Consider the following 27,545-nt stretch of genomic DNA (forward strand, 5'->3'; position numbering starts at 1 on the left):
CTGCACATGTTATGTTCGAACCACTTCTACCGAGCTGTGATTGTTCTCATGCACAAACGGCTTCGATCTATGATTCTAAATTATATTTATTGGTCATTCAACTTTTTCCGTCATTACGATCAATTATAACAAAGAGTGAAGCAAAAATTGGAAAGGGCTTAGATTATTACCAGAGCCAGGTTTTTATAGAGTAATATGCTCGAAGGCTAACTGAAGTGAGGAACACGTATAGCCTAATCTGCACTGCGGTTCTGTTATGAGCTTTGCATAAGCGGTAGGCGTTCGGTCCATCAGAACCCCTAGAATTTATATTACTTTCACTGTATTATGTGGGCTAGAAAACACGTCCTAACAACCAAATTAGTTTGCATTATAACTTATTACTGTCTAAACATACGGGCTCTAAATTATCATCATTATTATTTAATATCTACGCCTTCTCTAATTTTAACTAAGACCGTCAAAACGACGTTTTTACACTGCGATACGTAAGCTGCAGTGTGGGAGGCGGGCGCATAGTTCTTGACCTTGCAAGCAGCCTGCCCATGTTCGACCTGGCAAGCATGAGTCGCCAGTCTGAATCTCAGCTGTTAACATGGTGAGGCAGTTATCGTAGCAACATCGTGTTTTCCTATGTAAAATTTCTGGCTTCATCCTAATGGTTGTGTGAACAGTCATAAGTCTCGCTGCTGATATGTTGTGCACGCTGTGAAAGTAATAATAAGAAGAAGAATATTATACGTCCCTCTAACTACTCTTACGGTTTTCGGAGGCGCCGAGTTGCCGAAATGTGTCCCGCAGGAGTTCTTTTACCTGCTCGTAGATCTGCCGACACGAGGCTGACGTATTTGAGCATCTTCAAGTGCCACCGAACTGAGCCAGGATCGAACCTGCTCATCAATAAGTTAATCAGACTGTCAGACATTTTCCTAGCAGAGAGTGTGATCACTTTTGGTTGACTCGCGTGTACTTCCGTGAGGCTGATCGCTCAGCACAGCAGGGTTCCTATGTGGTTGGCGAAGTGCGATAAACCACGGCAAGCTTGTGAATGACGGAAGCTGGGAACTACTGCAGCTTGCCTCACCACCCTATTGAGAACAGACTCGCTCCACTCGAGCGGAACACGCTGATAAATCACGCGAGTTGTTTGATTGTTTAAAAAAAATGACGAACCACTTGCGTCACTGTTTTGAAACGATAAAAACTCGAAGTAGCTATTTAAATTCGGAAGAGTTCAATCCATTCTCCTCAACAAGGTGTCGTCGCTGTAAATAGCCCTTCTGCTCTCTTGGCGATGCACTATAAAATGTACGGCGTGATGAGGCGAAGTGGTTGTTACGTGGCTCCGTTTCCCTCATTATATTTCAATCGAGCTCTTACAAATACTTTAGCTTTTAGGACATCACAGTTAAAATGCAACTAACACTAAACATCACAGCATTCCTTCCATCCTGACAAACAGGTTTTTATAAAATAGTGTCAAATTTAATATGCTTTTCAATAAATGTAAACTCAAGTTGATAACGATTGATGTATTTGCTTCTAACGAATTGTTTTCGAGGGTACGCCTGTATAGAATTTCGAGTCGATTCAGTGTATCGAGAGGGGGTGGAATGTAATAATCAGTTCTCTACAGCAGGGTCTCCCAAACTTACTGCCCCTGGGGCCCCCTGAGCATATTACATGCATTTCCAAGGACCCCTTAGCTATAGAACAAAAAATACAATTTTGTAAAGATACCCTGTTTGATTTTATTCGTATAATTAGGATTAATAATTACTTTATTTTAATGTTTAATTAAACTTCACTTACATAAAAATAATTTATACATCCACAGAAATTATAAACAATGTGGCACTTTGCTAACAATTACGGCAGTCTGTATCAGGAAACTTACCTGAAAAAAAATCACTTGTTGCGGTTGTTGGATCAATGGGACGGATTGTGTTGTATTCCAAAGACCAAACGTTTTACAGTCCTAGTCTCACTCATTGGCTGAATGGTCAGCGTTGAGGGCTTCGGTTCAGAGGACTCCGGGTTCTATTCCCGGCTGGATCGGGGATTTTAATCGCCTCGGATTGATTCTTCCGGCCCGGGGACTCGGTGTTTGTGTTTGTCCCAACACTTTCCTCTTCAGATTGAGACAACACACTACCAACGACCACACAAACACGCAATAGTGATTACATCGCTCCATATTGAGTTGTGTCAGCAAGGGCATCCGGCCGTAAAACAGGGACAAAGCCACTTGTGCGACACAGTTCGCACCCGCGACCCCACAGATGTGGGAAAAGCGGTAGGGAAGGAGTAAGAAGAAACGTTTCACAATCGTAGTCACTCGAACCGAAGTTCATCCTCTACATTAGCTCTGCTTCTGCACTTCGTTTTCATTTGTGTGAGAGCAGAAATGGTACACTCACACAGGTATGTTGTCATGAAACTTGGAACTTCCTGGAGCTAAACATGCCACTCCATCTGGTTATCCACCCATGTATGTATGTTCAATCTTCAGCCCTAAGGCTGGTTGGATCCTCAACAGCTCCGCCATCAGCTGTCATAGATGGCCTAGGCATCACTGAATAGGCGTACTAGGGAAATGAGGAGTGAGGTAGTTTCACGTTGCTTTCCTCACCGAGCCAGAAGTTGCTATTACATATCAGTCTGCCAAACCCATTGAAATGCATGCACCAACCGACCCTATGAGGAACATTTTCACACCATTCATAGCAGGGACTGGCTGCAGAAGAAATGGCATTACTAGCATCGCTCATACCTCAGTCACTTTCATATTGTCAAAGCCAAGGATAAGACAGAGACAGATCTGTGAAAGTAACAAAATTTCTCTACCCTATACCAGAAGACATAGTGCACTGTAAACACTACATCTCACCAGCAAAGGCAAAAATCCACCCGTATAATACTTCAATTTATTTTTCACCTTCTCTCTGCCAAGATACTTCGGCTAGTTGATCATCCTCAAGTCAGGCCGGTTCATGTTCAGTTTCAAAGAAAGGATTTTTGATCCACGAGATTTTCTCAACCAGTGGCGGAAGTGTCTCACAATTACATCACTTCAGTGTCTTGTAGTATTTCTTCCTTTTCCGGTGCTAACTTGTAATAAATATCGGCCAAGTGAAGAGTTACATATACAGTATGTAAGTTATACAACAGTGAATACATAGTACCTAAATTTAGAATAATGATCTGTGAATTGTGTGTCTACAATAATATTTCGCTCTTTAAATACAGTCGAACCTCCCTTTCTGGAATTTTCAATATCTCGAAGTAACTTAAATTTCCCGGCCGTTTACCTATTCTCGATTATTCGAAATTCTGTTACACGAATTTCTCGCTTTCTCGAAACAAACATTTCCTCCCTTGAAGCAAAAAATACTTTGTAACTCGAAATTTGTGCAACATTAACTGTGCAATACGGCATTTGTGGTTTGTGAGGAGCAGTTAACAAGTAAAGAAAGGGTGACAGTGATGCTGGGAGCTGATATGACGGGAAATAAAAACAAATTTCTAATGATCGGAAAATCGGTAAAGCCTCGCTGTTTCTCGGGTGTGAATTAATTGCCGGTCACATACGAAAGCAACCCCCATAGTCGCAGTTGACAATTTCCATTTACGAATCTCGGCTGCGAGGTATTGATGAAGGTCTCAACGTGAAGGGAGGACAGGTTAATAGTAACAAACACAAGAGATTAACGAATTTGTTTCAAAAGTTGTTTACAGAGGTATGTTTTTTGTTTCGCTACTGTTTGTACTGTGTCCTGTCTTCTAAAAAATACTATAATAAGGGTTATAATTAAAGTGATGCCGTAAAAGAGAGTTTGTTTCTATCTTTTTAAATACTGTTAAAAATGGTATTCTCCATATCTCGAAACTTCGATAACTCGAAATAAAATGTAGCTCCCGAGGTGCTTCGAAATAACGAGGTTCCACTGTCACAAATACCGGCATGGCTAAACACAAGAAAGTTCATGATATCTCCGCTACTGGTTGCATTCGTCGAACAGAAATCGTCACCTTCCAAAAAGTAATAAGGTGCCATATAATCTATCTAACAATCAGTCAGTAGAAGAGTTTGAAACCCACTGTCGGCAGCCCTGAACTTGGATTTCCGTGGTTTCCCATTTTTACACCAGACAAATGCTGGGGCTGGACCTTAATTAAAGCCACGGCTGCTTTCTTCCCATTCCCAGGCCTTTTCTATCCCATCGTCACGTATCTGTGTCGGTGCGACGTAAAGAAAATTCTAAGAATAAAAAAGTAGATGATACAATCACCGACGTCGTCTATGTGATATTATAATGAATTCTGCCCCGCAGCATGTGTTACGGCAATGTTTCTACTGGTAGGGGATTTTAATTAATTCCAGCCAGGACTTAGCGTGTCCCCTTGCTCCAGATTGCTCTCTCGCCCAAGTAGAAAACGCTACACATGTTGATGAATGGTGCCACAATGTCCAGCAGAACTCCAGTGGTCTAACTTACGTCTAACTTACAATGAAGATATGGCACGTAACATGACACTCATCAGGAAATGTGATTAATCGAGCGGAACACACGAGGCAAAATTAATGAATGTCTCAGTCATGAACAGACATAGGTAGGTTACACAATAAATCCTTGACAGTACCCGGAGGTTTGGATGGTAAAAATTCCTGGTGTTGCTGGGATGGGATTTTCAGTTGATAATCTCGTGGTATCAGGAAGGAGATGCGGCCGTAAATCCCCGGCCTCGACTCTTTAATGACTCAGTGCGTGGAGAGACCCTGAGCAAGCGAGATAAGCAGCAGAAGATGATAATAATGATGTTCACAGTTAATATTATTTCTGGTATAATCTACACATATAAAATAAGAGTTTTGTCTGTACTTTGATCAGAATTTTAAAAATAATTGTATTTATATATCGTGTGTGTCTACAGTAATAAGGAAATGTACTTTTTAATCTTCCGTAATGTCTGTCTGTCTGTCTGTCTGTCTGTCTGTCTGTCTGTCTGTCTGTCTGTCTGTCTGTCTGTCTAGTGCGTTTTTTATTTTATCTAGCATTTTATATGATTGCATTTTTTTTAATTCCTACATTCGTACTGACGTCATTGTAATGATCTATGTTCACTTCAGTTGGGAAACCACGAAGACAGTCTTTCTGATAATTCCATAGCGATGCACGGGTGCATCAGCTAGTCGCAATATACTCGTAGTTAGAGGGTAAGAAGGTAAAACAATTCATTGTATTTTGTGGGTACGCCAACCAACATGTTCAGTACCACTACTCTAGACCATATCGACAGTCTGTTCCGTTACAAGTACCACACACTAGAGACAAGAGCAGTGAGAGCTAGAGTTGACCAACCATGAGTCAATATTGGCGCAGGGGAGCCGCTAATTCGGGAGCTGGTGTTACTGCTTCCACGTCCGTCGCGGTCGGCTGGTTTAGTAACCTCTACTCGCCAGATATTGGCTATCGACCTCCAGCTGGACCCGGTCTCACTCTATGGACTAGCCGGAAAACATCGCCTCAGAGATTTCCGCCAGTTCCGGTGACCTCCAGTCGAGTGTGTAATGTGAGCAGGGTCCACGGTACGATCCTCTTCACTCACCACTGAAGCTAAAGGCCAACTCGTTGGTTAACCCTGGAATGGAAACATGACGCATACAGTGCCCCAGAGAAATTTCCTTCTGCTATCATTTTATGTTGATACTATCTGTGAACAGCATATGACGTGATTTTTCTTCGGAGGGAGTCAGCATTCGAATATAACGATTTGTTAGTGTCCAGAGATTTGATTCCGTGCTCTGTGGTAGCATTGGGGTATACAACATCCCACGTTTCAGTTTACATCGTGGCGGATTGGTTATTATTAGAGCTCGGATGTTTAAGACCTAAAAATAGCCCAAATAAGCAAGCAAATATGATCTCAAATGTGACGAAATATGACCTCAAAAATGACGAAATATTACGCTAAAATTACAAAATATGACCCGAAAATGATTATTACTCTAAATATGGCCTTTTAAAAATAAATTATAAATTGAAATGGCAGTTGCTTTAACACACATTTGTATTTATTTTTACTTTCATATTGATTTCCTGAATAAATATGTTCAGCAGTTATTCACAGTCTATTGACCTTGATTCACTTATCAAATATTTGTGAATACATATCTATATAGTAGTAAGTTCACTAAGATTATCAGATCACACAACATTTTGAAAGTCAAAACATGTTTGCACCCTGCATTGATGGTTTGAAGTACGAGAAAACTAGAAATTAATCTATTTTTAAATATTTTGGAACGTTTAAGACCAGATTTCATTTATGTTATTCAAATGCGTTAAACTTTAAATTTAGTGCCACTAAACGAATTAAGTAGATGTCTTTCAATACAGTAGGTAGGACGGCAGGGTCTATAGTGCAAACTCACACACGTTTTTCATTCTTCTCCGCGGCTGGAATTGACGTGTATGACAAGATTCATGTTTTGTGAACACTTGTTCGCATTCGGTAAGTTGAAGATGATTTTGCACAGCTACAGATGTTGTCAAACCGCTTAAATTTGACCGAAATATGATGTTTCAATGAAAATAGCTCAATATATGACCTTATGACAAAAATAGCCAAAATATGCATTTATATGACAAATAAAGATCAGTTAGGTGTGACCATAATCACCTGATTTGCACCAAAATCCAATCAGGCAAGAAAATTGAGACAAAGAAAAAATATGTCTTTTCTAAACATCCGAGCCCTAGTTATTATAATTATTTTACGAAAAACGAAAGGTGATCTTGCAAGCGACATGCTCAAGTGCTGGGCAAGGACTGGCAAACCGCGGTAGTACAAAGGGGGAAGATATAAATAGCAATGTACAAGTAGTCAGGAAAATACAAGGTCATTAGAGGGTGAACAAGAATTGCCAACTTCGGATGAACAAAATAGATGTATTCAAACGCAAGACACAACAACTTAGGAACTCATTTCACAAAAAAATCACAAAGGAAATATTACAAAGATCGGTGGTAGTGACAATTTGGATTTCATACAAATAAGGTTTACAATTACACACATTAAACAGGACAGACATTTCCCAACCAACTGTACAACATGAAATAAGAAACATTCGAAAAAATAAGAAAAACAGTAGAATAGGAGAATGAATTAAAGATCAACATTTTAAATTACAAAGTCCGGGCATGGTGCGCTATTTTTAAAATAACAAGTACTAGAAAACACTGGATGTAGCCCAACAGATTAAACCTAAACAAGTTCAAGATAAGATTTTTAAGCAGTAGAAAAATGTAAGCAATGTTTCAAGTGCCAGAAGATTTCGAGAGTATTGTCAAATAGAAAGTTCATTTTCACATAAATTCCAACAACGATCCAAATAACAGAATTAGACATCCAGCTGCTCTTTGAGGATACATAGTCCAGTACAACCACTCGAGAAGATAGTCATGCGAAGTTTTTAATACCTCGTGCTCGGATACTCAAGTCCCATACTGAGGTGAAAATATACACCAGCGTAACACAAAGATGTTGCCCTTTCTTCAACAGCCGAAGAGCACCTCCAAGTAGTGGACAAATAGGCCAGTTGGAGAGGGGAGGTAGGCCTACAAGGGAAGTCATAACACACAGCAATAGAAACGCCGAGAGCATCCATGAAGAGTGTAGAATCTAGAGCCGACAATATTACAACGTTAGTTAGTTGTTCTTCCAAGTATTGTTTGTAGAACTGTCATCGTTTCTGCGCCAAGGAACATGATGGATTTGTTTTCTATGAATCCTAAATCACAAATACGAGAAGTTCTCTCAGTTTTAATTACTGCGTTGTTGGGCTAAAAGTTCCTTTTGGGGATCGCTGTAAGTACCTATGTGTTAAAATAAGGAGAGATCTTCAATGGGGTAATCACATAAATGGGATTGTAAATAAAGGGTACAAATCTCTGCTCATGGTTATGACGGTGTTAAGGGGTTGTAGTAAGGAGAGGGCATGTAAGTCTCTTATAAGACTCCAACTAGAGTATGATTCTAATGTATGGGGCCTTCACCAGAATTACTTGATTCAAGAATTGGAAAAAATCCAAAAAAAGCAGCTCGATTTGTTCTGGGTGATTTCCGACAAAAGAGTAGCGTTACAAAAATGTTGCAAGTTTTGGCTGGAAAGATTTGGGACAAAGGAGACAAGCTGCTCGACTAAGTGGTATGTTCCGAGCTGTCAGTGCAGAGATGGCGTGGAATGGCATTAGTAGACGAATAAGTTTGAGTGGTGTCTTTAAAAGTATGAAATATCACAGTGTGAAGATAAATTTGGAATTCAAGAGGACAAATTTTAACAAATATTCCTTTATAGGAAAGGGAGTTGGGGATTGGAATAATTTACCATGGGAGATGTTGAATAAATTTCCAATTTCTATGAAATAAATTTAAGAAAACGCTAGAAAAACAACAGATAGGAAATCTGCCACCTGCGCCACTGCTCTGAATGCAGATCATTAGTGATTGATTGATTTAAGAAACCGAGACCAGACGAGTTGGCCGTGCGGTTAGGGGCGCGCAGGCTGTGAGCTTGCATTCGGGAGAGAGTGGGTTCGAGCCCCACTGTCGGCAGCCCTGAAGATGGTGGTTTCCCATTTTCACACCAGGCAAGTGCTGGGGCTGTGCCTTAATTAAGGCCCCGGACACTTCCTTCCCACTCCTAGCCCTTTCTGTCCCATCGGCACAGTAAGGCCTATCTGTGACCGTACGACGTAAATTGTAAAATAAGTATGTATATATTATTCGCGTAGTTACGGGGACTGATGCTTTCAGATAGTCTACAGTCTGTAAGTAGAGATGGCAAACGAACATCGATATATCGGAAATATCGATATTTTGAGATGGAAATATCGACATCGATATTATGAGGTCCGATATATTGTCGATATCGATATTTTGTGCCCAATATATCGATATTTACGTCTAATTTAATACTTTTGGCTACGATTTGATTCTTTTTCAGACCCTTTCAATATTTGCATGCTACAGTTATGAAAATTGAATTTTCATTTCTCAATTCACTTCGGTGAACACAGTGATAATATCACAACTTATTCTTCGTGCATCCTTGTGTGCATAGCTTTACACGTTAGCTAGGCAATACTTGAGTAGAGAGACTGTTTTCAAAGGCCGGTAATACCATCACGGAAAAGAGAAACCGATTAAATGGCAAAATGTTATCCAAGCTGCTTTTTCTGGAAATTGACCTAAGAGATCATCATCATGTTTTTTTTAATATTTATTTTCACGAACAAATGGAATGTCAGTGCTGAGGAAGAAGTTGGGAAGAAAATGTTTTATTACTTTATAGAGCTCTGATAATCATCAGATGTAGGCCTACTTCCTACACAAATTATACGTTTGTAGTTTTTTTTCATATGGTTTACCGGTGTAAGTTATTAGCTCGTTACTGGACGCCTTGTAGGCCTATATACTGTTTTTCTATGTATGATAACATATTTCGGCTGTAAACGTTTTTTATAATATGTCATTGTAGTGAAAAAGTCATGTTACTTGGTCATTGTTTTAGGCTTGTTTTCTGAGCCGTGTCAAGACGTATTAAATCTAATGAATCCTTTAATCATTGTGTTAAATGTAAAACTAGACTTACAATAATAGATAACAACACCAATATTTTAAAAACCGATATATCGGCGATATATCGATATTTTGAAGACCGATATTTCAAGATTGGTCTTGGATATTTCAATGACATCGATATTTAAACACCGATGTATCGATAAACCGACATATTGATATTTTGAAAAGTTTTGCCATCACTATTAAATATCGCAAAGCTAGTACTGTAAATTATAGACAGCTGGTTCACCTAGTGTATGATTCTAAAGTATCCAACACGGAATGTTCAAGACTGGGGCAAGAAATCTTTCCCGCCGTAAACGGTTTGATTTTATTTTTTTCCTAATGCCTAATGCCTGCAGTAAAATGTTTCGTAAAATTTGTTGTATAACAAATTTAAGAAAAATATGACGAAAACATATTATGTTGTTCACGGTAGAAGCATTTTATAAAATCCGTGGAAGCATCAGAATGGCCATCTATGAAGTGAATGCTGAACTAAGATGTGTATGTACTGCCGTTGCCTACGAGATATACAAGGTCCCCGATAGGAATGCGGGTCGCAAGTAGTTTTACGATTGTCCGCTAGAGGTCTCGACATTGTGCCATGCTGCTCGCGCGAAATACATTCAATTAATAGTACATGTTGGTTTTTAAAGACGTAAAAAACTACAAATAATTAAGTTAAAAAACATGGCACTACAGCCCTTGAAGGGCCTTAGCCTACCAAGCCACCGCTGCTCAGCCCGAAGGCCTGCAGATTACGAGGTGTCATGTGGTGAACACGACGAATCCTCTTGGCCGTTATTCTTGGCTTTCTAGACTGGGGCCGCTATCTCACCGTTAGATAGCTCCTCAGTTCTAATCACGTAAGCTGAGTGTACCTCGAACCAGCCCTCACGTCCAGGTACCCGGCCGGGAATCGAACCCGGGGCCTCCGGGTAAGAGGCAGGTACGCTACCCCCTACTCCACGGGGCCGGCAAATAATTAAGTTTGGGCCACCTAAATGTGATTTAGAGTGATTCGATGTAAAGGAAAGCACATTTATGATATTTGAAATTATTATATCCGAAGTCAAGTGCAATAAATAATAAAAGTAGGCCTAATACCTTAAAATGACTGACCATGATCACTGCTCGTATCACTCACATTTTTAACATCTTCCAACTTAAATGCTTTATCCTGAAGTTCCTTTCCAAGTCATGAGCATCTGTAATTTTATGAGCGTCATTGTCGAGAATTAGTTCTAAAAGTTTTGAAATGAGAGTTACAGTCAGTGTTCTCTGATCACACTCGTCACATCTCAATGCCTCAATGAACTTTGGAACAACAAAAACGTTAAGTTTGTTAAACTAAATTCGTATTGCCCAGATAACGTAAGGAGTGATGCGTAAAATTTAAAATATTTTGTGGAAAGTAAACGAATGTGCTTGAGGGGTAGCGTAATGTTCCACGATCTTTCATCCTAATGAGAAACATAAGCGGACTGTCAGTAGTGGCCGAGGATATCTGTCCCACGCATGATTCACAATTAGAATTTTCTTCCGCAACTCGAAAAAGATAACCACCTATTGTGACCAAGGAAGACAACTTCAGAGTGACAGGTTTCTCTGAAAAGGCATGGTGTCATTCTTAATACCAGTAGCGTCTAAGATAATATAAAACTTGCAGATCTGTTAGGCCTATTAAAATAATACATCAGAAAAATTACAATAATCGCGAATTGATTAGATAGCTTACCTTCGAGCATCTCATCAAGTAATTCCAAAACTGTTGTTGGAAGATCAGTAGGTTCCGGATATAATCTGCTTTAATCTTTTGATTCTTTCTTACGAATTGCAGCTCTTGTCCTGAAAGCCTGTCTTTCCACGTTCGAAGAGACAGATGGAATTATCATGCCCGTAATTAGAGTCGTTTCCATGGCATAAATGCAGGACCTCACATCCATCATATCATTAAATCCGCCTCTTCTTCTTAGATGACTAAACAAAAGTTCAGTATCGTTACTACTCAAGTTCCGACTTACGATATAATGGAAGCCAACTAATAATAAATATTTAATGCACTGCATAGTTGACTTGGTGGTAAGAACCAGGACTTCATAAGTTTCTTGAATAATTCGGCGACTATTCACAACATATTTCTGAATTTCTTCGAAATAAGGAAGTCTTCGAGCCATTTTAATCTTTCATCATCCGACTCCATAAAGATCATTTTATCCAAATTTCTTGACATGTAAGAGTGCTTAATGTTACATACGTCATTAATACCAAGCCATTTCCTGATATTTTCCATAAATTCTATAGTCTTATTAAGAGATCCCAGATCTGACACTGCTTCTGAGGTAACAATGGGTAGTGTTTTTAAAGCTCCCGTAACGTATGTCGAAAATAAAAATTTAGCCCTTTGGACATTCATTTTTTTCCATGTTAGATGAAAAAATTATTTTCCTTGTTAAACCATAAATAGACTTCACTGTTCTCTGCCTTTGTATATTATATAGTCCCTTCTGGATGCTTGGTATTATTTTTTCTCATGGATTTCTTTTAAACTGGGAGCGAATGTTCTTTAGCACATGACTAGAGTTGAAACTCAGAAAGAGAGGTCGATTTTGGTCATATGGATGCTGAATTTCAGGCGAGATGGTCCAATTGCACACGTATTTCATCATATTTACATTAACTGTACAGTTGTCAGTAACCAACCGCAAAATTTGAAAACCTGTGTCTTCCACTTCATACAATAGCTTCAGAGTTAATTTGCACAGTTGTGTACCCGTAAATTCGCGAGTGAAATAGAACGCCATAGGAATCCGAAAAGATTCAGTGAGCCCTCGAAACAAAAAGCACAGAAGCCTGTTTGCAATCCTGTCGCTAAGGCCAGATTCTTCAAGTTCAGCTTCGGAGTATCCTAGAAATCGGTCAAGATTACGATCATAGTGTAATCTGGGCTTGATAGCCATTTCATCTATGATAAGGGATCCTAACGTTTCCTCCACGCATGTCAAATTCATGGCTTCGTAATGGAGCCTTTCTTTAATGAGGGGTGTTATTCCAGATTCTCCAATCGAAAAGCCAACATAATTCATAAGTGTCTTTTGTTGCGGAAGACGGAGGCAGTGAAGTGATCTAATAAATATGTAGCCCATAAACTGAAGTCTCAGTATTTAAAATGTAAATTACAGACTCTAGATGACGTCTCAGGCGACCAAAGGAACCTAATTTGCCCCCCTGTCTGGATATAGCAATTCACCACTTCTCCTTTAAAAATGAATCGGCAGGAAACGAATGAAAATCCAATGATCTCCTTTCTTTGACAAATCGGACTTACAGTACGATACACCATACTTTATAGTGTATATGAAACTTACTGGAGTTCATATGAACACTAACAATAAGTGAAATATATACATACGCGTATTAAAAACACTTTTCTCCATATGTTAATGCAGTACAGCGCATGCTGGAGGCGGTACTGCGAACATGGTTGGGGACGGTTTTTATGCTCAGAACTAGTGCGGACTTCCCGGCCTTGTATATCTCATACCCTCATAGGCAACGGTACTGCCGAGGTTTGAGTTCAAAGCCCGTTTATCTTCGCCTTCACATCAGCCTGGCTTGTGCTCGGCCGAAGTTGTGACACAAATTCGGCTGTTGAGTTTTCTGCCTCCCTTCTTGCATTTCTGTTGTGAGAGATTGGCGTTTTAACCTCATACAAACACTAGCAGCTTCCTTTTCCTTAGTCCATCCGGATCCTGCCCAAGGATCATATAAGAGAAATAGATCCGTCACTCCTGTATAATAAAGTTGGCTGAGAAAACAGGTCATGGAAGCTACAGTGGCCACTTTCTCTCTGCCAACATAAGGAAATAAATCCCACGATAGTACCTCGTAGTAAACACGATGATGATAGTTGTTACTTTGTTAAAATTTTAATTGTGATAGAGATAATGATTGTATTTCGGTAGGAAAGTTGTATCTAAAGCTTCTCTCGTGTCTTTTACTTGAAAAGTAAATTGCAATTACCGTATATGTATGTTGGCAATACTGTTATAACGCTAGCTTGTATCGTTGTTTCACCGTTCGCATTTTAATGTAAATTTACATCTATTAAGTGATAAATGCAACATTGATTACTGAAAATGTTAATGCAATTGATATAAAACCCCAAAACGCCCATACTTGCCTAAATCACGATCTAACATAACCTCATTCTTTCTTTCGTTCGTTCGTTGAACCCTTCCCACGACTTTTATGTATGGGAATGGAAAACACGAGAAGGAAAGGAAGAAGTAAAACACAGCATAATGCACACAGTTTATATTTTGAATTCATTTATTCCAAACAGCAGGTAAGAAGCACAATCACACAGATGTTTACTCGCAACAGCTAGGTAGTTCAATGTGAAGTACGTTCATGATCATAATACTATTTCTTCACACTAAGAACGCGCGTAATTATAATTTCACACCATAATCTCAAAAAACTGGATCAAAAATCTCGTTCAATGTGAAAGAATCTCAACAAATTTTTGTCTAACAAGCACTATTACATACCGTACGACCAAGGTCCGTTCGCACGCAACGATAACGGTGTTGTGTTTTGAATTTGCTGTACCACACAACTGAATGTGTAATGCCAATCTCTGCCTTCTAAATTAACCCTCTAAAAGATAATTTTAGTTTTCATTAGTTGGCGGAGATCGATTGGCCCCAGGGAGTAAAGAATACAGGGAGCTGCCCGCTACACAACTCTCTGTGGCTATCGCTTGAAGCCAACGGCCACGCCCCCCATGGTTACCAAAACATGGCAGTTCTTATGTTGTGGATATATACAAACTAAGACATTTTCTCGGGAGTAGGGAAACTTCGAATCGCTCAATTAAGTAGAATCGTTTCAAAATAACACGGCGATTAACTGTAACAAAATTTTCTGGCAAACAGACCTATTAACGCTTTTTTTACTAAGCTCTAAGAAAGCGTTTCATGACCCGCAGCCTTAAATCTACCCTCTCGCTAGTTGAATATCGGTACTAAAAACCCAGTATATTAAAAACAGTAGATGCAAATCTTCACCACATATCAGTAACGATAAGGAATAGGCTATTAATAATGACATACCGCAATCTGAATGCTTTAGGGGAATGTGCAATAAATCACCAAACTGGGTTTAGCAACATTGCTTACGGTACTACATATTTTGGAGTGGTGGTGGTGGTGATTGTTTTAATAGGAAGTAAAACCATCAAGTAAACCGTCCTCTGACAAAAGTGGAAACAATGCAGGACTCAGCTAAGGGCCCCTTGGACGCCAACCCACACTCCGAAGTTAAGAGACCCTTAGGCCCTTAATCGCCTTTTACGACACGTGATGGTGATTATTGTTTTATGAGGGAATACAACTAGGCAACCATCCACTATTAACACTAATCAGAGAGAAATGAAGATATCGGCCAAAGAAAGACAAGGGCCATGAAGGCCGAGAAAATGAAACTCCCTAGCCCTCGAATCCTCTTATAGCCTCGGGGTCGAAAAAGAGCAAGAGTTGATCATCGGAGGTTGGATATGATGGACTAAAATTAGCCTGGCAAAAGTAAGTGGAAGGAATTCCAGGACTCAGCTAACGGCCCCGTGGTTGCCAACCCATGCTTCCAATCTGAGAGCTCCTGGGGTCCCTTTCAGTCACCTCTTACGAAAAGCAGGGGATACCGTGGGTGTTGTCCCACTAACCCCACTTCCCCAGGGACTTTTACGACAGGCAGGGGATACCGTGGGCCTTATTCTACGGTACAGGATGTGCAACTGGGCAACCATCCTCTATTAACACTAATTAGGAGGAAAAATAGAAGGGATCCGACACTTCGATAAATGAAGGTATCGGGCAAAGGAAGACAAGGGCCACGAAGGGCGTGAAAATGAAAAACTCCCTAGGCCTCGAGTGTACTAATTCTGTAGGTAAGAAGGGTTCGCTTTAAAAATAGTAGGTACTGCATTCACCTTCAAAACAACTTTCTTTATGCACCGATCAAATAATTCCGGTTTGAAATGTGCTGAATATATCCTGGTGTAAGGGGAAGGTATCCAATTTTCCCTTCTAATGGCTTTAATCCACTCCGCTCTCCTTTCTTCATGAACAGGAAATCTCAAGAAAATTGACGATAAACAACAAGTCTAACCTAAAAATTCTTACAAAAAGTGGGCGGTGCTTCTGAGACTCCGAAACACAATGGAGGTAAATGTACTGAACTATATACTGTACTTAGAATATTAACTGTGAAATGTTATTCCAGGAATATTTTTGGATTTCGGATTCTTGCAACCGTATGCACAACACGACATTGTAAAAGCTACATCAACTAAATATTAGTATCTCTTTTACCTTTTAGCGTGTCGTACAGTGTTAGCATCTGAAAATTCCCGCAGTTACAATTAGCGTACACCGTATTCACTTCAATGAGCTGTGATAGATTTGATTATCAAAAAAGAGCATGCGTTCTCGCGCCTATTTACGCCCACGCCCCCTATGTAGACCACTGTCAACGGGCTTCACTCTCAGAGCTCCAAGGCATCTTCCTGTATTCTTTACTCCCTGATTGGCCCATCTCAGAACTGCTTCGGACGCTCCCTATTAAGTGTCACCCCCCTGATCCTGCCATTTTATGTTTGATGCTCGCTCTAGCTAGCTCCTTGCTGTTTACCACGGCCGACTTGATACGTCGCTGTAGCTAGCTCGGAGCGCAGCGAGGGATCCAGTCGGCCGTGTGTTTACCAACGAGCTTCACAATCTTCTCACGTCGTAGCGCCAGCACCATCGTTATGTCAGCTTCGCTAATTGGTTCGTTTCGCAAAACTAAGTTTACGGAGTAGAACATGTATTATTTTATGAAAAGTTTTATAAAACTTGAATTTGACCTTGAGCAACAGAAATATGGTACAATACATTTGAAGGAATACCGTAGTTTACGTACGGTAGGGTGGCCAGTCCCTTTTCTCTCCTCCATTCCCTCATCCCTACCAACAGCGCGTGGCAACCCATCCAAATCTTGACCACGCCCAATGTTGCTTAACTTCGAAGATCTCACGGGACCCGGTGTTTCAACACGGCTACGACCGTTGGCATAGGCATTAGAGTGAGGCCCTAACTAACTACGATTTTTTGTGTGTTTTCTAGCAAGAACATGAATAATACTGAATTTATTTCCTTTCGTCCACCTTCACAGTCAGCGTTATTACCTGTTGCCCTCGCAAGCATGGATTCGATTCCCGATACTGCCAGAGATTGAGGGCTGGCATGTTATTAAGAATGGCGCGTGCAGTTCAGTTCCATTGGGGATGTTTCTGTAAAGAGCTACTAGGCCACCTCGAGGAATACGAGAACTCGAGTTTACTTTACCATCTCCCGTTTACAATTTACGTGTCTTCTGCTTTCCAGACAACTCGACGTAGGCTGTGAGTCACATAGAGAGAGCAGGTGCCAAACACTAACCTTGACCCTAGGAGAGCTTGAGTGTCAAGGGTGAAGGTTCCAGCTGGTCTAGAGGAATGTCTTAACCTGTTGAGAGAGGCACAGCACTGGGTGTTCAAGACTTGACCACATGCTCCTTCCCGACTTACAGATGAGCGATGTTTTGTAAGCTCCATCCACTCCTTTAAATCACTTCTTTTTCTTTGTTGAGGGCGAGTACCTGAGAGTCTCAGAGCTAAAACTATACCCCTTTATTAATCTGTTTCCGAGAAATGCCGATGAGTCGGAAAAATCTCTGGTTTTGCACTGGCGGGGGAAAATGGATAAAGCTGTCTGGCACAACAATCTTATTGTTAAACTTCTGGAGCTGGATAAAGTTCCTAAATACTTAGTCAAAATTATTCAGTCATATCTGACAAACAGGAAATTTTATGTGAGCAATCCACCCGTCGGGCACTCAGAGATGGAGTCCCACAGGGAGGAGTGCTTTCTCCCACCCTATACGGCCTATATGTGAACGACCTTCCAACCCGTCATGGAGTGGAGGTCCAGCAATACGCTCGGCATTGCCATTTACACCAGTATGAGAAGAAATTACTATGCTGTCCGCGCGCTGCAAAAATGGATCTTTCTGGGAGTGGTGTGTCCGCAACATGGTGAAAAATAAGTCGCACTAAAACTAAGCCGATTATTTTCACCATTTCACCATGCGTCCGCTAGATTTAGTCAACTTAATATCAGTAATGTCCCTTTGTCTCAGACAAAAAAAAAATATCTCTTGGATTAACTGTCAATAGAAATGTATAGAACAAGCCTTAAATCACTTACATACTGTGTCATTACTAGAGGCCAGATGTTTGAAAAATTCCCCCTCCTCCCGGCCCTAACTTCTTTTTTTTTTTTTTTTTCCGGGTTGCCATATGAAAGACACTTGCTCCGATTGGTCAATATCGACAGCCTTTCAAAGAGTAGAGACAAAGATCCGTACAGAAAAGGCTATGGTCTTCCCAGTAGCGATGTATGGAAGCGACACCTGAACTACAGTATAAGAAAGACTGAACGTCGAAGAATAGGCACATTCCACCAAACTATATTCATCTTCTTCTCCATCTGCGATGTCCAGTCCCTCAGAGATTGGCGATCTCGCTGGAGAAATCGCCGCTTTCTTTAGCCAACTTGAAGAGTTGTACGGTGTTGTTGATGCAAGTTCAGCGTTTGATGTATCAGAGCCATGACATCGGTGGTCAACCAGCTCCTCGTAGAACATGACCTGGCTTTGATGATGTTTGGCAATTCTCCGTAACACTTCAGTATTTGCTACAAAATCCGGCAAGCAACTCAATTTCGAAAACACCGTAGGGATATGAGCTACCAGTTTTAGTAAACTAAAATACAATAAAATATGAGAATATATTCTTTAATTATTCCTAAAAATTACAATAATTTTCTTAATCATCGTTATCCGGACGATTAGATCACGGCCGACTTTTTGCGTCGCTCTAGCTAGCTGCAGCGAGAGATCCAGCAGGCCGTGATTACATTAGCAGTTTGACTTTTTCTACCACTACGAGCGCTAATGTGAGTCAATGCATTTTTTCACTTAATTACCACTACGAGCGCTAATGTGAGTCAATGCATTGTTTCACTTAATTACCACTACGAGCGCTAATGTGAGTCAATGCATTGTTTCACTTAATCACCACTACAAGCGCTAATGTGAGTCAATGCATTGTTTCACTTAATTACCACTACGAGCGCTAATGTGAGTCAATGCAGAGTTTCACTTACACCCTTATACCCATAATCGGTATGGACATTTTTCAAAAAATCAAAAAGCTCCTGAGGGTATTGAACCAAGGAACACATTACAGAAATAATTATGTAAATAAGTTAATTTGGCTAGGATTTGAATCAAAAAGAAAACGAGTAAAGAAACAAGCGAGTTTAGACAGTTTTTCCGGAACTGCATTTCGGCCGGAAGTGTTATTTTCGAAATTTCTTTTTTATTTTGTTAGAGCTGCCCAAGACTCACAATCTGAAACATTTCTGGGCCCTTCAGCCCTTCAACTTTCGGCACACTAGAGGAAATTACGAACATTATATATATTTTTTTTTTTAAATTGTAATATAGTTTTAAATTGTATTGTCTATTTTGCGTGTTCTGTCTGCCTTGTTGCCTGGCTATTTCAATAGTTTCAAGTACCTAGACATCCGAGCAGTATTCATTACGGTTTGCACTGTGCTCGAATGCGAAAATAACTGACTTGCCCATTCAAGCCTCAACGTGCTCTGTCACTTTGAAGGTACTGTAAGCGTGCTCTGACAGTTCCAAGCCCATCATACACATGTTTGGCCCTAACACAGTAACTGTAGCTCTTTATGATGGACAGGCAGTTCATCACGCGCATGACGATGAGGATAAACCACAACACTACATAAATCTAACAGTTTACTCTCAGGCGGGTTTCCAGCCAGGATAACTGTGCATGCATTTTATCAACTATATAACTTCAGAACACACATTCTGAATAATAATAATAATAATAATAATAATAATAATAATAATAATAATAATAATAATAATGCCTTTATGCCAGCGAATGCCTAGCACTGAACTACAAGCTTGATAAATTAGAAATATTAGAAAGAAGAATTATAAGGAAAATATTAGGTCCTCTAAGAATTGCAGAGTTTTGGAAATTAAGAAGTAACAATGAAATTTACCAGAACGTAGAAAACATATCAGAAACAATAAGAAAAAGGAGATTGCTATTTCTTGGACACATTTACAGAATGGATGACAATAGACTAACTAAACAAATCTTCAAGTACCTTTGGGAAAAGAAATCAACTACCACCTGGATTCAAGAAGTCAAGAAAGACCTGGAAAGGAACAACATACGAGAAGAAGAATTATTGGAAAGAAAGATTTTTAGGAAGAAAGTCTTACAAATGGAAGGATTCCAAGGGAGGAAGGAAAGGAAAACAGGCACAAAGTGGACTGAAGACAGGAAAAAGAAACACAGTGAAACAATTAAAGAATACTGGAAGAAAAGGAAAGAACAACTAAGGAGGAACAATTGAAATTGTAACGTGGTCCTTAGAAGGCCGGAACGCAAGAAGAAGAAATAATAATAATATAATAATAATAATAATGGGTTCAAAAAATTATTGATGACCAGTATAGGTTGCGACGAAGGGGAGAAGTATACCAAGTAAGTGAAAGACTGATCGAGTCATTGAAGAAAAGAAGACTCAGATGTTACTGACATCTGTTTAGAATGGAAAGAAGTGGCTGACAAAATAGATTTTTAAAACATTCGACAGTAGAACTAAAGTTTCCGACAAATGGTTCAGGGAGGTAAGAAAGGATCTTGAGCAGTCTGGAATAAATCGGGAAGACATCCTAAACCGAACAAAGTATAGATCAGTGATAGACAGCTTCAGATGCTTCCATGACGAACAGAAAATTAGTAGGGGTTGGGCAGAGGAAAGAAGACAGGTTGCCGGAGAAAGAACGCAAAGATTTTGGGCTTCAAAGAGGGCTTCCACTAATGTGTTATTTTTGGTTAACGTGGTCTCAAATCGACGTAAACGAATATACAACAACAACAACAACAACAACAATAATAATAATAATAATAATAATAATAATAATAATAATAATAATAATAATAATATTTCATGTTTGTGGGTTACTGTAGTCACGTCCTAGTTCGTGAACCATGGGCAACGGCTGAGTGGCCTAGTAAGTGGTCTTGAGAGTCGGGATACCAGTTGCTATGGAATGGGAGTGGGCATCTCGGACATATTCTGAGGCATGGCCCTCCTTGTGCTCAGGCGGCTAGGACTATACAATTCACCGGTGGTCCACAACCCGTTAGAGGAGAGATCCTCACTTGGACTATGTGCAAGTAGGGCAGCATCCCGCTTCATGAATTTACCGAGCTCAGAACACTTTAAGCAAGCATCGGACCTATGGGAGTAATGGAGTCCCACTCCCATTTGACAGGCGAGGGACTCCTTGGAAACAACTTGGCGAACAAAATGGAATTCGATGGGGAGCTATCAATATTAATGGGGCTTATGGAAGAAAGAAGGTAGAACTGGCTGAGTCAGCAAAGATGATGCATCTGGATGTACTAGGAGTAAGTGATATTCGGGTAAGGGGAGATAATGAGGAAGAGATAGGAGATTATAAAGTGTACTTGACGGGTGTTAGAAAGGGAAGGGCAGAGTCTGGGGTAGGGCTCTTTATCAGGAATACCATTGCACGCAACATAGTTTCTGTTAGGCACGTAAATGAGCGAATGATGTGGGTAGATTTGTCAGTGGGAGGAATTAGGACAAGAATTGTGTCCGTGTATTCACCACGTGAGGGTGCAGATGAGGATGAAGTTGACAAGTTTTATGAAGCATTGAGTGACATCGTGGTCAGGGTCAACAGCAAGGATAGAATAGTGCTAATGGGCGATTTCAATGCGAGAGAAGGGAATAGAACTGAAGGATACGAAAGGGTGATTGGTAAATGTGGGAAAGATATGGAAGCTAATGGGAATGGGAAGCGTTTGCTGGACTTCTGTGCTAGTATGGGTTTAGCTGTTACGAATACATTCTTCAAGCATAAGGCTATTCACCGCTACACATGGACGGCTAGGGGTACCAGATCCATAATAGACTATATCTTAACCAACTTCGAATTCAGGAAATCTGTTAGGAATGTACGAGTTTTTCGCGGATTTTTCGATCATACAGACCACTATCTGATCTGTAGTGAACTAAGTATCTCTAGGCCTAGGCTAGAGAGAGCGAAATCTGTCTGCAAACGAATAAGGGTAGAAAGTCTCCAGGACGACGAAATTAGACAGAAGTACATGGATATGATTAGTGAGAAGTTTCGAACAGTAGACAGTAAGCAGGTTCAGGATATAGAAAGTGAATGGGTGGCATACAGGGATGCTGTAATAGAAAAAGCAAGGGAATGCCTAGAAACAACTGTGTGTAAAGATGGGAAAAGGCGAACATCTTGGTGGAATGATGAAGTGAGAGCAGCCTGTAAACGTAAAAAGAAGGCTTATCAGAAATGGCTCCAAACAAGGGCCAAGGCAAACAGGGATTGGTACGTACATGAAAGAAACAGAGCGAAACAAATAGTTGTTGAATCCAAAAAGAAGTCATGGGAAGATTTTGGTAATAACCTGGAAAGGCTAGATCAAGCAGCAGGGAAACCTTTCTGGACAGTAATAAAGAATCTTAGGAAGGGAGGGAAAAAGGAAATGAACAGTGTTTTGAGTAATTCAGGTGAACTCATAATAGATCCCAGGGAATCACTGGAGAGGTGGAGGGAATATTTTGAACATCTTCTCAATGTAAAAGGAAATCATCCTGGTGGTGTTGCAAACAGCCAAGCTCATGGGGAGAAGGAAAAGGATGTTGGTGAAATTATGCTGGCGGAAGTGGAAAGGATAGTAAATAAACTCCATTATCATAAGGCAGCAGGAATAGATGAAATTAGACCTGAAATGGTGAAGTATAGTGGGAAGGCAGGGATGAAATGGCTTCATAGAGTAGTAAAATTAGCGTGGAGTGTTGGTAAGGTACCTTCAGATTGGACAAAAGCAGTAATTGCACCTATCTATAAGCAAGGGAACAGGAAGGATTGCAACAACTATCGAGGTATCTCATTGATTAGTATACCAGGCAAAGTATTCACTGGCATCCTGGAAGGGAGGGTGCGATCAGTCGTTGAGAGGAAATTGGATGAAAACCAGTGTGGTTTCAGACCACAGAGAGGCTGTCAGGATCAGATTTTCAGTATGCGCCAGGTAATTGAAAAATGCTACGAGAGGAATAAGCAGTTGTGTTTATGTTTCGTAGATCTAGAGAAAGCATATGACAGGGTACCGAGGGAAAAGATGTTCGCCATACTGGGGGACTATGGAAGTAAAGGTTAGATTATTAAAATCAATCAAAGGCATTTATGTTGACAATTGGGCTTCAGTGAGAATTGATGGTAGAATGAGTTCTTGGTTCAGGATACTTACAGGAGTTAGACATGGCTGTAATCTTTCACCTTTGCTGGTCGTAGTTTACATGGATCATCTGCTGAAAGGTATAAAATGGCAGGGAGGGATTCAGTTAGGTGGAAATGTAGTAAGCAGTTTGGCCTATGCTGACGACTTGGTCTTAATGGCAGACTGTGCCGAAAGCCTGCAGTCTAATATCTTGGAACTTGAAAATAGGTGCAGTGAGTATGGTATGAAAATTAGCCTCTCGAAGACTAAATTGATGTCACTAGGTAAGAAATTCAACAGAATTGAATGTCAGATTGGTGATACAAAACTAGAACAGGTCGATAATTTCAAGTATTTAGGTTGTGTGTTCTCCCAGGATGGTAATATAGTAAGTGAGATTGAATCAAGGTGTAGTAAAGCTAATGCAGTGAGCTCGCAGTTGCGATCAGCAGTATTCTGTAAGAAGGAAGTCAGCTCCCAGACGATACTATCTTTACATCGGTCTGTTTTCAGACCAACTTTGCTTTACGGGAGCGAAAGCTGGGTGGACTCAGGATATCTTATTCATAAGTTAGAAGTAACAGACATGAAAGTAGCGAGAATGATTGCTGGTACAAACAGGTGGGAACAATGGCAGGAGGGTACTCGGAATGAGGAGATAAAGGCTAATTTAGGAATGAACTCGATGGATGAAGCTGTACGCATAAACTGGCTTCGGTGGTGGGGTCATGTTTGGCGAATGGAGGAGGATAGGTTACGTAGGAGAATAATGGACTCTGTTATGGAGGGTAAGAGAAGTAGAGGGAGACCAAGACGACGATGGTTAGACTCTGTTTCTAACGATTTAAAGATAAGAGGTATAGAACTAAATGAGGCCACAACACTAGTTGCAAATCGAGGATTGTGGCGACGTTTAGTAAATTCTCAGGGGCTTGCAGACTGAACGCTGAAAGGCATAACAGTCTTTAATGATAATGTATGTATGTATGTATGTATTTATAATAATAATAATAATAATAATAATAATAATAATAATAATAATAATAATAATAATAATAATTCGTCTGCTCTAGCTAGTTTCATTCTGTCCAATCTGTACAAGTCAAGTGTTAAAACTACATTTTATCGTAGGCTTCATACTGTGTTGCTTGCCTGGTTCCATGGTTGAGTGGTCAGCGTCTAAGCCTTCGGCCCTCAGGACTCCGGGCTCGAACCCCGGCTGGTGGATGGATTTTAATCGTAAACGATTAATTCCCTTGACTCTGTGTTGGTTTTTTTTTTCAGTCCCCACCACTCGTGCGACTCGCGTATTACACACAACACACACCTCTACCACACTAACTCACAGTTCCCCCGCATACGGCAGACGCTGCCCACTCTCACCGGAGAGTTTGTCTTATAATGGCAACACACAAAATAATGAAAAATCTTCTTTCTTTCTTCGTTATGCCCAACTAAGAAGCGCGGCTGAACTTATTTAACTGATGTCCTTGCCTTTTTTCTTCCAAAATCTCTTCATCTTCTCGCTACGGCTTTTCTTGCGATCTTCTGACCAGGTTTTGTTGGTGGTAGAGCTTGGATGATGTTTAAAAGCGGTGATTGTCGACTAATTTTCTGAACTTATTATCTATCTAACACATTGTCATCTGTGGTGCCTATTTCCTGAAGATCGTCTCCAACTTCGGGTAGCCAATTGTTTTTTTTACTTTCATTTATAGAATTATTTTGGTGACTCTCTGATTACTCATTCTGAGAATATGTCCATAAAGTCTCAAACGTATTTTCCTAAATGTGTGTGAGATTTTCTCTGAGTGTTGGTACAGCTCATGAGATTTTATCATCATCCAAATTCCTTCTGTACAGACTGGTCCAAAAATGTTCCTCATTATTTTTTCTTTCTTGCTTTTCTACATCTTTCATTAATGATCTGGCCCCAGCGACCAGTGTTTTAGATGCATATAGTGCTTCAGGCTTGATTATAGTGTTACAACGTTTTAATTTTCCATTTCGGGATACAGACTTTTTTATTATCTGCTCCAAGTGAGTCTGTATTCTCTTTGCAGCGTAGAGACCCTTTCTATGTTTGCTTCACGATTGAGTCCTGAAGGTTGGATGACCTCTCCAAGGTATTTGAATTTAGACACTTGGGATATTTTTCCATATTCGGTTTTCATTCATTGTCCATGTAGGTACAGAAGAGATCATTCCATGTAGTAGGTTTTCTGGTATGAGATCTGGAGTCCTGTTCTGAATGCAATTTCCTGGAGTTTTTCAATGGATGCAATCGCTTCCTGTCTGTTACTGGACAACAGTGCTAAGCCATCAGCGAAGGCCAAACACCGTAAATTAATTATGTTTTCATGTAATCTGCCTAGGGTTATTCCTTTGACTTCTTTTTTCCCAGTCTTAATCACTTTTTCCAAAACAAGATTATTAAACAATAAAGGGGACAACCCATCTCCATGTTGGTCTCCTGTTTTAACATCAAATGGTTCAGACAATTCCCGTAAGAATTTAACCTTGAAAGTGATACCTGTTAGTGTTTGCATGATTAATTCTCTTGTTTTTTCTATCTACTTTGAATTCTTCCAGTACACCGAAATGTGTTCTGTCTATAGAATCATATGCCTTTTTGAAGTCCACAAAAGTAATCACCGTTTGCCTCCTTTTACGAATTTGTAGGATGGTCTTGAGGTTAAGAATCTGTTCTGCGCAAGACCTGCCTTTCCTGAACCCTGCTTGATATTCTCCAATAAAATGATCTGGTTCTATTTCAAGTCTCTTGAGTAGGAGTTTTGAAAGAATTTTGTAGGTGAATGTTAGTAGGGAAATACCTCTGTACTTATTTATGTCAGTTTTATCGCCTTTCTTATGTAATGGGTGAATTATCGCACACTTCCAGTCTTCAGGAATTGTTTCACTAGTCCAGATATCTGTATGAATTTTATGGATTTTCTGAGCGAGATTTCTGCCACTTAATTTCCACATTTCGGCAATTATACAATATTTGGAGCTTTGTTCTTTTTTAACTCGTGTATTATCTGTCGCCTAATAGGCCGTCTACTAGAAAAAGACCTGCACCAAGCCTCTCCGGAGGCCATACGCCATTATTATTATTATTATTATTATTATTATTATTATTATTATTATTTCATTCTCATATTTTGCAAACTAGTTCGCTCTTCTGGTCATGATGATGTTGTTCTGGGACTAGATCCGTCCCGAAAACCTGTGCACGTCTGAATTTTTTATTTTAAAATCACTCTGTTGTATATCTCTGGTTCCTGTATCCCATTCCTTCTAGATCCCTTTGTACCTCTGGGATCCAGGGTACTTTGGTTCTCTTGTTAACAAGAAACTGTATTATTTGCAGTGTTAACCTCCCCTGGTCCATTCTCAGGATGTGTCCGAGAAACATGCTCTTCTTCTCCGTATGACGTCCGAGATTTTCTCTATCTTGGTATACAGTTCTTGGTTCGCTCGTCTTCCAAATCGATCGAGCTCTGTTGTTCGCGGTCACAATATCTTCCTGCGAATCTTTCGTTCCATAATTTATAATATCTTAAGTACTTCTGTTGTTACTGGGTTAAGATTTTCTGCTGCGTTTAAGGCCTCAGGGCGGATCGCTGTCTGGTAATCCCTCAATTTTGCATTAATCGAAATATTCTTAGATTATTATTATTATTATTATTATTATTATTATTATTATTATTATTATTATTATTATTATTATTATTATTATTATTATTATTTCCTTCTTAATCTATTTACCCTGCAGGGTTGGTTTTCCCCTCGGACTCAGCGAGGGAACATACCTCTACTGCCTCAAGGGCAGTGTCCTGGAGCGTGAGACTTTGGGTCATGGAGATAAAACTGTGGAGGAGGACCAGTACCTTGTCCAGGCGGCCTCACCTGCTGTGCTGAACAGGGGCCTTGTGGGAAGATGGAAAAATTAAAAGGGATAGGCAGGGAAGAGGCAAGTAAGCGGCCGTGGCCTGAACTTAGGTATCATCCCAGCATTTGCCTGGAGGAGAAGTGGGGAAACCACGGAAAACCACTTCGAGGATGGTTGAAGTGGGAATCGAGCCCCGTCTACTCAGTTGACCTCCCGAGGTTAAGTGGACCTCGTTCCAGTCCTTGTACCACGTTTCAAATTTCATGGCAGGGCCGGGAATCGAACCACTACACCACAGATGTGGTTATTATTATTATTATTATTATTATTATTATTATTATTATTATTATTATTATTATTATTATCTGTTTTACCTGAATCCTGGCCAAAGAAAACCGCCAAGAACTATAAACAAAATACACGAAGTATAGTGAGTAAAATTTGAAACTATGACTTGAATGTTGATCAAATCTTTAGACGTGTTACAGGGGAGTGTTGACAGTATTTCCTTACCTCACGTGGGGGCTACGAGTTAAAGTATTTGAG

The 27,545-nt window shown here is 40.1% G+C and overlaps 1 protein-coding gene across 1 annotated transcript in view; it reads left to right on the forward strand.

Moving 5' to 3' along the window:
- The first annotated feature begins 5,364 nt into the window (after positions 1-5,364).
- The window catches only part of LOC136864609 (ras-like GTP-binding protein rhoA), a 122,797-nt gene continuing 100,616 nt past the window's right edge, over positions 5,365-27,545 (forward strand). The window contains exon 1 of the mRNA XM_068226758.1: positions 5,365-5,574. Coding sequence (XP_068082859.1) covers positions 5,365-5,574 — 210 coding nt within the window. The remainder of the gene's footprint in view (positions 5,575-27,545) is intronic.

The sequence above is a fragment of the Anabrus simplex genome, chromosome 1, assembly GCF_040414725.1.
Source record: "Anabrus simplex isolate iqAnaSimp1 chromosome 1, ASM4041472v1, whole genome shotgun sequence".
Taxonomy (NCBI): Eukaryota; Metazoa; Arthropoda; class Insecta; order Orthoptera; family Tettigoniidae; genus Anabrus; species Anabrus simplex.